Source organism: Odontesthes bonariensis, chromosome 9 (genome assembly GCF_027942865.1).
Source record: "Odontesthes bonariensis isolate fOdoBon6 chromosome 9, fOdoBon6.hap1, whole genome shotgun sequence".
NCBI lineage: Eukaryota > Metazoa > Chordata > Actinopteri > Atheriniformes > Atherinopsidae > Odontesthes > Odontesthes bonariensis.
This window is the reverse complement of record NC_134514.1, coordinates 18,411,620-18,426,536: the sequence shown is the minus strand read 5'-3', so window position 1 is coordinate 18,426,536 and position 14,917 is coordinate 18,411,620. Positions and strand designations below refer to the sequence as shown.

At 39.1% G+C, this 14,917-nt stretch overlaps 1 protein-coding gene across 1 annotated transcript in view; it reads right to left on the bottom strand.

Annotated features, from left to right (window-relative positions):
* Positions 1-14,917, bottom strand: part of grik4 (glutamate receptor, ionotropic, kainate 4) — a 354,718-nt gene that overhangs the window by 131,582 nt on the left and 208,219 nt on the right. The window contains exons 4-5 of the mRNA XM_075473484.1: positions 9,112-9,276; positions 4,201-4,298 (exon numbers count right to left, since the gene is read on the bottom strand). Coding sequence (XP_075329599.1) covers positions 4,201-4,298; positions 9,112-9,276 — 263 coding nt within the window. The remainder of the gene's footprint in view (positions 1-4,200; positions 4,299-9,111; positions 9,277-14,917) is intronic.

Sequence of the window (14,917 nt, the reverse complement as noted above, 5' to 3'; positions counted from 1 at the left end):
TCGGGCGAAGCCTCCCACAGCTTCATAAATAAACTTGATTCTTACATGAATCACCTAAAAGGCATGTTTTGAAGTGCGCCACAAATTATCAAAGAAAGGTGGCAACTTTTTGAGCTTTCTCTCTTTCATTCGTCAAGGAATTTACCCATGAAATCCATTTGTTTCTGATTTGATGATTGAAATGAGAAACGACCAACAGTATTGATAATCACAACAGGAAAAACAATGGGATGAATATTTAATTAACCACCTAGGAAAAGATTATTATACATCTTATGTACCGGGTGATGGAATAAGAGGATCAAGATATACACAAGTAACAGTAGTTTGGTGTCTATTGTCACGACAATTATGTGTCAAAAAAATCATCTGAGCATGTTTAGCCCACACCGAGGGTGGACATAAAATTGCTTCTGATAACATGTTGTTTATTTATGAGGCAGGACCACCAACGCACCGCTTATATAAAAACTGAAGATCTTTGAAACAAATAAGAGGAGCAAGCTAACAAAGAGACAAAGTGGTTGATATGACTTTGGTCTCTTCTGCAAAACAAAAAAAAAAATGTACGATCCTATATACCTTTCTTTTAAACTCTAAAACTTAAGTCAGTTTGAGGATATCATAAGTTGGAAATCATGTCACGTCACACCAAACTGAGCATGTCTCACTGCAATACCCCAAACCATTTAACACATTTCCCAGGACAAACACTAGTGGACAACATAGGTGCCAAGTCACCGTCTCAGTGCCATCTAGCATTTGCAGCTCTGTCTGACCACTGAGTACAACACCGTGTCCGGATATACTGAAGTGTAATAGACTTAAAACTTAAAGTTACGGACACCAGTACACCGAAAATTATCCTCAAAACACAATTCTGAGCAGTGTAGTTCTTTAAGATCCAATAAATTCAAGAGACGATGACTCACATACTCTACCTTCTGGTAACGAAACTTGCTCCGACTAACATTTTTATGGCTCTTCTCACTTTTACTCCTCTACATTAACCAACTGTATGTAATATCAGTGCTGCTGTGACTGAATACAGCAGTGCCAACTTGGCTTTATACAGCTCTATAGAGTAATCAAACAATATAAAAATCCATTATATTTCAGCATTATGAGTACTTATGGAAATCCATAACGCAGAAGGTCATTCTGCCAATAAAATTTGAGTAATTGTGCTTAAGTGGCAGATTTCTGTACTGCAGTATTACTGATTGTATTTAAAGTTTCTGAACACAGCCTCCTACACTGAAAAAAGGGCAACAATAAAACAATAAGTTTAAATTTTAGATTAAGCCGTGCAACAATATAAAGATCTATGAGAAAAAAGTTGATTCTATTATCAAATTTTACATTTTAATTAGCATCTAACCCCTTTGCTAGATTAATTATGTTACTATTACCATAGAATGATCGTGACCATTTGTATCTATTAGGACAGCGGGTCCTTGTACTCGGGAGAACAGCCATATTATCACCAGTAAAGGAATGTAGAAGAGAGTTGTTGAAAGGATGGTGAAAGATAAATGAGTTTTTCCACAAGTAAAACTGGGATTGATTTAAAAGTGGGGCCTCTAACCATGGGCGAACGGGGGATGACACAAGCAAATAGAAGCCGGCCCGAGCAGAGATGGACAAGAGGAAAACCCATCTGTCAGTACTATATACACACCAGAGAAAGAAGTAATTTAGACCACTATCATCTAATCAACTCAATGAAAGTGTAATGCCGTTTTGATCATTTTGTTTTACTACACTGACCAAAAATATAAACGCAACACTTTTGTTTTTGCTCCCATTTTTCATGAGCTGAACTCAAAGATCTAAAACATTTTCTACATACACAATAGAACTATTTCTCTCAAATATTGTTCACAAATCTGTCTAAAGCTATGTTCGTGAGCACTTCTCCTTTGCCGAGATAATCCATCCCACCTCCCAGGTTTGGCATATCAAAATGTTGATTAGACAGCTTGATCATTCCACAGGTGTGCCTTAGGCTGGCCACAATAAAAGGCCACTCTGAAATGTGCAGTTTTATCACACAGCACAATGCCACTGATGTCGAAAGTTTTGAGGGAGCGTGCAATTGGTATGCTGACTGCAGGAATGTCCACCAGAGCTGTTGCCCGTGAAGTGAATGTTCATTTCTCTACCATAAGCTTTTGTCCAAAGGCGTTTCAGAGAATTTGGCAGTACATCCAACCGGCCTCACAACTGCAGACCCTGTGTAATCACACCAGCCCAGGACCTTCACATCCAGCATGTTCACCTCTAAGACCGTCTGAGACCAGCCACCCGGGCGACTGCTGCAACAATGGGTTTGCAGAACCTAAGAGTATCCGCACAAACTGTCAGAAACCGTCTCAGAGAAGCTCATCAAAATTATTATAAAAAAAAGGAACAAAATTACTTGGAGGGAAGGCAAAACCCGACTAATTCAATAACGCTGCTTTTGATAAAAAATACTGGTGCTATTGCATACATGGTTTAATTAAAAGGATTACAAATAAGCGGCAGCAGAATAAGTACAGTGAATGTGTTGTTAAGCTGATAATAGAGTGCAGCTGGAAGTATAAAACTTAAGTGTTGTGCCCCTCTACCCCCAAACAACTCTTGTTGGAAGAGGACTGTTGCCAAGAATGATGTGTGGATACAGTATAAAATTGCACTTACAGATCAGATGAAGATGGACACCCAATTGGCAAATCACAAACCCAGCTCTATGTTTCTATGAAGTTATTTTCTATGAGGTTAGGTGTGATAACCCATCGCAAGACATTGCCGTGTCGATGTGAAAGGACTGAATTATTTTGTGTAAGCCTAACAACTGAATACAGCTCTGGTGTCAGCCAAAACTGCTGACGCCAAAAATCCCTGCCTAACAAAGTTTTATACAAAGAAAATACAAAGATGAATTCACCACAACAACAACAGATGTTATAATCCGATCACTTTCTCTGGAAAAAAGCTCATAACTGGCTGAGCTTCAAAGAAATGTTAAGACGTTCAGACGACTACCATATCCATTCAGAATATGAAAGGATATATAAGGATCAAATCTGAGACAGTGTAAGGAAATTAATCTTTAGAGCTAGCATCAGTTCTTCCTTTACACGGGAATTATCAGTTAATATCTAAAAAATGTGTTTTCTCTTGTCATGGGGTCTTTAATATTTATACAGTGGCATTATCGTAGTCATTGTTTCAAAGGAGACATTTTCTTGATTCAGTGCCACCAGGGGTTTTAACAGCAGGAAGTCTTGTTCTGACAACCACTTTAACACAATAATGTCTCTACGGCAGGCAGAGGCTTAAATTATAGAGACTAAAATGGTAAGGTGATGTCATTTAGTACTGTGATCATGCAGTTGAAAGGGCAGCTAATTTGAGGACCAAAAATATCTATGGTGAGGTGCACTCCATAAAACATAAAACAAGACCACTGAGATATGTACTTTACATGCTAAAATAATGCTAAGTGTCTAATAATGGTGACACTGTCTTCATAAAATTACAAATTTGTGTAAATAGTGTAGACCTAATAGTGTTTTGGTAATAGATTTGGTGGATTGCAAAGAATAAAAAAAACGGAAAAGTGGACAAATGGCATTGGTTGTGATCTCTCATTTATTTATGATTTGAAGATGGTTTAATTTCAAACCTCTCTTAACATCTGACAGCAAGACACACACTGTCACAAGTTCAAACAAGTGAATTTGCATTAATCTAAGATATGCTTGCAGATCCATTTAGTATTATTTAAATTGTGGAAAGCATCTTCTTTCTTCATTGATCATGAGGGCAAATGTAACTTTGTTTTGGTATCATCTGGTAGATATGATACAGAGACATCTTGTATAGATAGCTTTATTGTTGGCACATTTGATTCAGAGAAAAACAAACATAAAATGAACTGAAAAAAAAAAGGATCTCAGAACAATGCTAATGAGCCTCCTTGGGCCAAACTGCTTCAAGCTAATGGGGTAAGCTGGAAATAAAATGTCCAGCAGTGCTGTGATCTGAGTGAGACTCGAGTGGAGACACTGGTGAAGTGTTCCATCAGTTCCAACTTCTATTTATTTCCCTCTCAATCCTCTACAAAAACCTCACATCTGCTGATGAGCTTTTTGGAGCTCAAACTGTGAGCAGGTCCCCCTCAGCTACAGGCCAGTTAGGTGCAAAACTCACCTCCTTCTCTCCACATATGTTGCTGATGATGGAGTTGGAAGCTGGACTGGCAGATGGACCGAGGACTGCCACCACTCCTTTAGACATGATCTGGCACACTGAGAGAAGACAGAGAAGGGGTATGGAGGTAAAAAGGGAGGAGTGAGAGGGGGGAAACAAAGAGACAAAGTAAGAATGTTGGCCTTAGGCAACAAACAAAATGTCTCCTTCAGCCAGACATTAATGGATACACATGCTGACTGTGTCAACTGCTAAACAGACAGTAAGCTGAACCAGTACTTTCTTATTGTCTCATGGGAACCTGGACTTTATATATATATATATTTATATATATTTGGAATGTGCACAAGGACAAATACATTCATCTCCTGATCTACAGTTTCCTGCCAATGAGAGTATATCCAGAGGGAAAGACTGGCATTAACATGATATGCTCTCACATGGGGAAAACTGAAGGATATAGAAATGGGAAACGACACAGACAGATCAACAGAGTGACAGACGCTGAGAGAGACAGAGAGACAGAAATAACGATATCTGGAGGCTTAAAACCTAAAATCTGCTATCTGAATATTTGCACATGAATGGAATATTATGCCCAAGATGCGACACACATCTCATCTTGTTCTCCAAATTCTACATTTACAAGGGCCGATTTAAAGACTTTACCTTTGGGGTTGAAAACATATCTTTTGGCAGGAACATTTCAGTGGAAATGAGTTTTATTCCTCTCTCGTGTACACAGACTTTCATCGCCCCTTCTAAAAACGAGTGCTTCTTGTGTGTTTATAATCCCTGGTTTATAATTAAAACACTGCTGTTAATGGTGTGAGCAGAAACAAGTGGAGAACTGGGCTGTTCTCATGTGGACAAAGTGTGCTACTGTCGTGGTAATTTAGAGCTGGTTACTGGGGAAAATATAGAGTACTGATCAACCATGTGTGTGAAAGAGGCAAAGAATAACAGTTTTGAGGTCTGCATGGTGAAGAGGAGGTGAACTGAATGATTCATAGCTTTTCCCTCTTGTCACCCATTGAGACTGTAAGACATGAACGCGCCACACCTTACAGTAACAGCAACATACACATGTACATTACATTCACACTGCACGCACACACACTTTTGCACATGTTCGCATGGCTTCACTGAATTATAAAGCTGTGTGATCTGACTGCACGCCAGCCTGCTACTGGCTGTGGTGACACTTTTATTTACTCACTTTCTGCACAGCTGGTATATATACAGACCGACTGTTATACAAATCTTACGCAATTTCAAATACAAAAAATGTCCCCACTACATTCAACTGTCAGTTTTAGTTAGAAGAAGTAAAAGTTGATTCTGAAAGAAGTGTAGTTGCCATAACGATGTTTCATCAAAACATAGTTCCCAAGAGTTCAAAAGTAAACTTTCCAACTGACTATTTCATGGGCGTTAAGTTATGTGTGAGTTGTCTTTTGAAATGATTCTATTAAACTCAGAAATCTTGAACTTGAATAAGTTGCACAGACAACAGCAAGCAAAGTAAAATAAAAGACAGTACTACAATACAGAGACAAATAAAAAACATCTATTTAACCTCAGGCACACGGAGCCACCGACAAAAACAAACAGCGACACATATCACAAGCTGAAAGACATAAGAATACATTTACACATACACAGAGGAAAAAATAAATAAATCAGTGGATCCCAATGCCAACAGATTCTGCAATCAGCACATTTTTGTATTTTGAATTGAGGACTGAGAATCGATTTTGAATTAAACTGCATCCCCACAAATCAAAATTGAATTGAATTGTATAATATTCAAAGATTCAGACCCTGACTTCGACATACTCCCAGATGGAAAAGGATAGTTATACTTGTTAACTTGGTAACATCTGGTTAACATTACGAGAGGGTCTCTTTTAAGGCAAACTATGACATTTTCCTGTTGTGACCAAGTATTTTAAAGTTTAACTTGAGTGCATGAACCAAACCAAAGAGCAAGTGAAGGTAAAAAAAAACAACAACAATTTAAAAGGGATGCAAAGGACAAAATAAAGTAATATTTGAAAAGTGCAGGTCCAGAGAGGAGACACAGTATGAAAGTTGTTCACGTTTTTTTGTGCCTCTACACTTACTTCCCCAAAACACTTTTTTGTCTTTGTTGCCTCTTAAAACTGGACATTTTTCTGTATGTCATTTATTTTTGTTCACATTTACACCGAAAGTAGTAAAAGAGAAGCTCAAGAATTTCAATTGGTGGATTCAATTTTCTGACAGTTTAACGAGCAACCATGGGTGCTTTGCGTAGTCTTTGCAGCGCAGCACACAGTAAACAAAGAGGGCCAGAATATGGGCATTTAGGTTTCCTTGTGAAGGGCGGAGAGAAATGTTCAACCATGTTGGATGTTCTTTATGGCTGCAAAAAAATGAAACACTGACGTTTTGTGATGATTTATCAGAGCCAACAGGATACAACTACAAAGGGATGCGAGAGCTTATTATCTGCTCCGATTCCTCCAGAAGAGGGGAAAAATTCACCAGAGAATCGGAGAATCAATCACTTGATTGGGTTGCATATTTCAGTCAAGGACCACATCAAAGAGAGGTAGACCGGCCAACCTGTAATAACTAATCATGTAGGTGCAGTGAAGGGCTGGAGGAACATGGATTTAACTGGATCACTTGATTGCAAGGGATTTTCCACAATTTCTTGTATGAAATACAACAATCGTCATACCCTTATTAAAAAAGAATTAAAAAAATGAGCAAAACACAAATGTTCACAATGCATGCAAATGTATTTCAAACACAACTGCAACACAGTAATACCAAATTTCCTCACAGATTCACTTTTCACAAGAAAATAAACAGATGGAGAGTCAGCGGAGAAGAGAGACACTTGGGATACAGAAGAACCAGAATGGGGGAAAAGAGTCTTCATTTTTTTCAGGTGTATAAATAGCGGCTTAAAAGTAAAGCATTCAGGGACTTTAAAAACATAAAAGAACAGCTGTCTGTAAAAAAGAGCCTTGTCATGTGATGCTTTCTGCATAAAAAACTGCAGCAATAAGTTCAAGGAAGCGTCACTTGGGAGTTGGATACTTCACAGGAAGGGGTGCTTGGAAAGAGGGATGGGACTTTTCTTTTCAGGTAGTGCACCCTCTGTGATATATCCATCCAACTGCAGCGGCTGATCCGTCCCTAATCCAATTCCTGGCTCTAAACACATACGCACTCTTTCATATACAAAACATTTGCACTGTATACACACAATGCAGCCGTCACACACCAACACATACCACTGTACAAACAAACAGAGGAACCTGCACACACTCGGTACACTGCAGGAACCCCTTTTAGGATAGTCTGTCTTTATCTGGGCAGAGAAAATAACACAGTGTCCTGTTGTTGTCATAAGCAGACTTGTGTTTCTACGGATAAAGCAGCACCGCTAAGCTTTTAGCTTTTGAGAGTGAGTGTAGTATATTGAAAAATCAATCCTCCCACTTCCCATCATGGCAGTTTGTATTAGTCAATTTCTGAAAACCCATACTGTGCTGTATTGATTTTGGAGGGTTTTCATTAAAAAAATAAAATAATCGAACCAATAAACACAGAGGTGTAAGGTAACTGCACTGTGCATCAATGTTCTGGGTATGTGTCAAGTGAAAGCTTTGAGGCAATTGATAAGAGAGAGATTCTCCAGCTGGTGTTAATGGTGCCACTCTCAGTGTTGCATTTGTCACATTAAATCTCATAATGGCCCAGTTTTATTAGCCTGACTACGTCATACTCACGATTCTAGTCAGAATGTGAGTCTGATACCGCTCAATAGAGTTTTGAGTATGGGGCGTGTTTCAACCGAACCAGGAGAAAAAATGCCTCTTCGGTCAATTGGATAGACCTACAACCAATCAGAGCAACGTAGTATGTGACGTAGATTAAGCAACACACACTTGTTGTAGGAAGGATGGCAAAAACATCTTTTCTATCGATAAAAGCCTTTATTGCGTTCCTCTGTTCGTCTTTCAAAATGAATGCAATGTGGAGATCCTGTAGAACAGACTCGATGGCAGAATCTACACACCCTAGCTCTCCAGCGGCAGCCATGTTTGTTTCAAACGAAGTCAAACCAAGCGCTCTTTAGTGACATAGTCGATAATGTCCCTGTTGATCATCTGTCCATCAACGTATAAAGCCCGCCCTGGCAATCTGATTGGGTCGACTGATTCGATGTCGGGCATAATGATTTCCCAACTGAGCAGAGCCAGACCGAACTTCCCGACCAAAAATTTTATGGGCGGGGCTAAGTTCGGCTGGCACCCAGGCTACAGTTTTATAGGCCTCTCTGTTAAAAGTCATCCATACAGTGGCATGTTGAAGTTTGAAGCATCAGGCCTCTTTAGATGTTTGTTCAAAAACTTTGGAAGTTTTTTGTAAGAACACAGCTAAGGTTTTCTTCTGTTGACTCGTGTGTGAAACTCGCGTTTATTCAGGTGTGGCTGCAATGTAGAGCAGTGCACCAATTCTACAGTGCCTGGAGATGTCTGTGAATCCTCCTGGAGTTCTTTTTTAGTAAAACATCCGTTTTTAATTTTCCTCTCTGGTAATCCTTCCAACAGGTCTCTCAGAGAGTTTTTGGTGCCATTTCTTTCAAACATTACAAACTGAGGAATTCCTGAAAACCATTTATCTTGTTATATTCTTCTTTTGCTTTGAGAACATCCCTTTGTTTAATTTGCAGGGTGCTGGAAAGCTGCTCAGAGGAGTTCATAATGGCTGAAGGTTGTTGAATAGTACATACTTTATCTTTTACTCAGAATCAAAACACACATATATTGAACAAACTCAAACTACCACGAACGAACAAACAGGCTTTTCCTTACCAGTTTACTGGCATTTCTTAATCATGTTACTTACTCGTTTCTCCCATCTCATATTCACTGTCTCTCAGCAGTTCAAAGATGTCCACCTCCAGCTTGCCAGTGATGGAGCGATTACTGCTTCTGTTGATGTTATCTTTGGCCAACGTGATGGCCAAACGCTCTCCTCTGCTACACTCCATAGGGTCATCAAGTATGGCAGCTGGGGAGAGAGAAATACAAAAGGTGAGTGGTTTGTTTGAGTGAGAAAAAAGAGGAGGGAGATACATACAGTATGTGTTCACACTGATAACTAAAAACATTTTTTTCCAAATGAATGAAAGCCATTGCGGTTCATATAGATAGTGATAGAAGGACCCATTTTTTTTAAAATCCACAATTAAAGTTCAGTCACTGAAAGCACCTCCTGTGATGCATAGATTTATTAAGACCAATACTTAAGTGACATCTTGTGAGTGCTGCTTGCCATTAATCTAGAGTACCTAACATGGAACAGTCTTAATGAATCTATGAACTTTGGGAGCAGCTTTTTTTTTGTGAGGGGTACACTTTTGTTCTGGAAGCATGAGTGCTATGTGGTAAAAAAATGGGATCTGTGTGATAGAATTTTGAAAGCTTTAAAATTCTTAAGCCACACAAAGGACTTTTCAAAACACTGTAGAAGCACAAATTCATATTGTCCTGTTTACTGCAGCAAAAAGGACTCCGAACATCTGTTTAGCTTTCATAAAGACACATGAGAGACTCGAGTCACTGCAGCAGCTTTTCAGAGACGCAGTGAAAGTCTACTACCAAATTAAATCCGTTCGCCACAAGGACATTAAAGAATGATGAGACAACACGTTATACTCGGAAATTATTTATATACATTCGGTAAGCAATATTCGCTATAATGTAGCACTGCAATCAGAAGAACTGATCTCTGTCTAATGTATAGCTTAGCTCCCTGTCTTATGTATAGCTTAGCTAAGCAAATAATACTGGAGCTACATGTACCAAATACACTGATCTGGATTCATACAGAACTATTCTATAATTCCACCACATCAGGATGCAGTACAAAAATGACTTTTAAAAACAGTTCTGTTTGCATGCTCTGATCTATTTTTAATCACAAGGTTAATGTATTCTGTGAACTTTAACGGCATAAAAGTCAAACTGACAATGAAGCATGAGCACTCAACATCATTTGTGAACTGTGTTGTCAAACAGGAAAACAAAAATTGGAATGGCATATGTTTCATAAATACTGAATTAATTACCAGTCTCACACTGCCTGGCCAAAAACAAAAGTCTGTATTTAACTGAGCAAGTAGGTAAAAGTACAGCAGCAATAGATGTGTTTCAGCTGGTTATTAACGTAATCAAGAATGCTATTAACAGTTAAATAATTAGTCTTCATCGAGCAAACAAAAAAAAATTAAGCAGAAGACAAAAATTGAGTTCAGAGATGTCCAACTCATTATTTAAATGTGGAAGGACAGCAGTGAACAATCATCTTTGAGGAAGAAATGTCTTATGAAGAGAATCTGGAATGGCCATGATTGCAGAACACTTAATCATTTGGTGAAATCACATGAAAGAAAATCAACAGTCGAAATGAGCATTTCCACATGCATGATGTGAAGACAAAAAAGGTTTATCGAAGAACAAAAGAAAGGGAGACCTAAATTTGCAAGCGAGCATAAAGATTGGACTGTGGAGCTGTGGAAAAAGACCATGAGGTCTGACGAGTCCAGATTTAGCCTGTTCCAGAGCCAATGGGGTGCCTATGGTGTTGCAGTTGGCCAGGTCAGGCCAACTTAAATATACCACATAAACCACTTAATTATGTTTCAGTCTAACTACTAAGGCTTTAAGATTAAATAAATGACAACATCTCAACAGAGTAGCTCTATGGTCTAGAGTAGAAAGAACAAAATGATAAAAAAAACTACATAAACAGCAGATGTCTGAAAGCAACTTCTGTGATCAGTGTAATTACACTTAGTTAGCACAACAGTTATTCAGTTAAACAGGCTGCTTTACAGCTTAACCAGAAGTAGACAATAAAAGAACCTAAGCAGGACTGTCTGAGATTAATAAGGCACAAAAATTAAGTACAGTGTTGCTGAAAGGTAAATGTGCAGCAGACGCATCCATCAAAGAGCAAAACTGCAGGTTTCTTGTTTTAACTTCAGCTCCAATTACATCAGAATTAAACGTGTAGTGGTTCATACACAGCTGGACATGTTTGATGTGACCTTTTCACGACTGATCCCACAGCTGAATAAACAATGACTAACTCTTACACACAAAGATGAGACACATCCACTCCCACTTGTGATATCATGGCGGAGTGACAGCCAGCCAGCGTCTACAGCGAATTAAAATACGTTGCTAAGAGGCAGAGAATAGTAGAGGTCTCTGTGGGTTGTTTGCATCTCTAACAGAAAAAATGAACAAAGGATATATTCATTTCATTTTCTAACAACAGTTTAATATGCTCACTGACTTATCATTTGTTCAATAACATTTACGGCACATCTACAATTAAAATCATTTGTATATGTGCTATTAAAATTACACGTGAAAAATCGATTTCAGCTTAGTGCAAATTTCTGCAGCATGAGTCTTGAATTAGAATGAGATCATTAAAACCATGCGAGATATCTGTGATATAAATATTCTGTTGTTCTGTATCTATCGTACTTGAGTCACTGCAAGAGATGCCAACATGACGACAGGATATTGCACATAATATTTACCAAGGTGGCAGTGCTTAAAATTATTAGTGCTGCTAATATATATAAACTGCTACATCAATCATCAACCTGAGCAACAGTCCCACTAGGGTCTATGGAGCCCGTAACTTTATGACATGACAGGAACCTTTTCCAGGAGCCAGGGTCTTTCAGGGGGTCATGTCCTTGGCACCTCTCTGTAGACCACAACAACTATGGGCTAAAAAGTATTCCAGGGGAGAAATTTCAGCCTCAGTAAGAAGTAGTGCTCCTATTTAAATTCTTTTCAATTTCATATTTTCAATAGTGTAGGAACAAATAATGACAACAATTAAACAGGAGGCTCAAATCAACAAACACAACAATACACATAGCTGATGCTCAGTAGTAATAGATGTTCAGTAGTACTGGGCTTTAACTGGAGCCTACTGCTGATGGAACACGACTGTATCATCAGTAAATTCCTTTCAACACCCAGTTCCCTTTTTCCCAGAAGAGTTCATGGGTCTTCTCGGAGGATGCAGCTATGGAAGCATGGGCACAAACTTATGAGATAAGCTGCTTAGAATCTGAGGGCTTCTGAAGGATGTCAGAGAGGGTGTGTTTCCTTTGAAAAGTTTCAAAATTACAAATCTTGGACTGGACATAAAGCTTTACTTGCAAAGGATGGAATAAATGCTAGTGGGGCAATTCAAACCCTTCTTTTGATGGGTCAAAGGATGCAAGCCGTTCACTCACATATTGGTCCTTTATTGAGACCAGACCCTTTTCTCTTCAGATGTTTCAGAATTCTGTCTGACCATGGGGGGTAAAAAAGACCCTTTGATGCCAATTCTTTTCATTTGTTTGAGAACTCGAGCCTCGGCACTTTGTGTTTCTACCGAGCCCTTAAAATGACATGGGAGAGTAAAATAAAACCCAAGGGTTTAAACTTTCTCGTGCCCACGCAAAACTTTTCTCGTGGGCACGACAAAGTTTCGCGGGCCCATGACAAAGTTTTGCGTGCCCACTAGAAAAGTTTCGCGTGGGCACGAGAAACTTACACTTTATTGTAAAACAGTGTAGGTTAGGCAGCAGGACGGGCAGAGAATCGTCATGTAGGTCTAATGTCAGACGCAGGTCAACTTTCTGCGGGCATCAAACACTAAGAGTAAATATCCTGGGCCTAATTCATTATTCCACAATGTTGCATAGAAAGTTTCAGGTGCGCACGAGAAAGTTTCACGTTCCCACCAGAAAAGTTTCAGGTGCGCACGAGAAAGTTTTGCGTGGGCACGAGAAAACCTTGGGTTTTATTTTACTCTCATATGTCATTTTAAGGGCTCTTCTGGGGTGTGGCTTGAAGCACTGAACATTTCAACTGGCTGAGCATTTCCATTATTTTTTATTTCCATTTTTCTGTCATGTTTTTTTTTTCAGGTTTGATGTCCACAATAGCTCAGGAAAACTTTTTACTGCTTGTAAACACAACATTAAACCCAAACTTTTATTTTGGCAGCTCTAGAATGAATTAGGAGATAGAGCTCAGTGTGTGACTAGAATGCAGTTCAATCAGAGCTATAAAAGCTTAATCTTTGATTTTTCTCACAGCGGTTATGACCTAAATTCCAAATAATAACGCCTAAAACCCTGTAGACATATGAACAGATTTTAATTGAATGCAGATGACGAGTACGTCCCTGTGTTTCTTTTACGGATTGAGAGACTGCTGAGGAGTCACAGCACGGAGCGCCAGCTGTGGTGGCTGAGCCAGTCGTAATTGTGGGAAGAAAGCAGAGAAATCAGTGCAATAAAATGTTAATCACTAGTCTGTTCACAGCCATCATGCTCAAAGACACAGATAAAACACCAAAAACCCCACAAAAATGTGGAACATGGACATATTTTGAGTTAACATCACTGAAGTGCACTTTCTTGTTCGCAGGTTGATCTGAACCGCAGGGCACAACTGAAGTAGCAGCTATGATTACAAAGATGTGACTTAGAAGGATAAAAACATTAATCTCCAGTATTTTTTCACAGCAGGTTTTGCTCTGGGACACTATTGAAAACATCCAAAGCCCCCTAAAAGTGTCTAACATGCACAGATTTTGAGTTTGATTAATACAGTTGAAGAAGATTTCCTGGTTTCGGCTCCGCCTGGGAGTCCTGAGACTCTGTTGAGCACAGATGGGGTGGAGCGACAAAGTTTGGTAGACTTAATTTGCCTAATCTATCCTAAACCTTAGACCTCAGTGGAAATTCAATCGCCCAAAGGTGGAATGATTTATTTTAGCTCTGGGCCGTCTTAGCTCTGGGTGCTTTCAAACTTTTAAGCATTTTTTCTTATTCCTTTTTATTGCAGACAAACATATACAGTTTTCACACCAGAGCAATTTTTTGGAGAGCGTGTTGAGGGTAAGGTTCAGACTTTCTGTAGTTGCACATCACACTGAGGGATTTTCTAGGTGAGACATGTCCTTACAAATAGAAATAATCTGGAGTGGTGCCTGGGTGGAGTGCAGAGGAGGCAGGGCATGAGGCAAACAGTGCAGAGTGGAAGTGCGTTTTTGTTCATAGTGGATGAACTACCCATAAAAATGGCTATTTTTTCTTTATTTCAATACTACATGTATTTACCCAATATCAACAAGCAAGTGAAAGGTTACATAACCTACAGGGCGGCAAGAAAGAGTAAGAAGCGACGCTTATCATTAGATATACCCACTTGCCATATTTCCTGCTTATCTGCTGTATTCTCACTCCACAATTTTCCACAATTATCATAATGTAAGTGTCTGGGCAATCTTCACAGGAAGTCTGAAACAGTTGTTGCTTTCTCCCATGCAGTCCCCCCTGCACATGTATAGAAAGTTGCAGGGCTGTGGTATATGTGTGGTAACAGCCAAAGCTAAGAAACAGGTTGGTGAACACAGCAGCTGCACCTGAACACATTATTTCCCTCAAGATTTGGTTAAGAGCTGATGAGAAATACTGTAGAGATGCTGTGAATACTGCACTCGGTTGACAGAAATACTATAACAAATAAATGTCAGTGCTTGTCCTACACATTTAAGTATGCAGCATTAAGGTTGTACTGTCAATGTTGTGTTTACACCTTATTTCCACTGCCCCCAATTG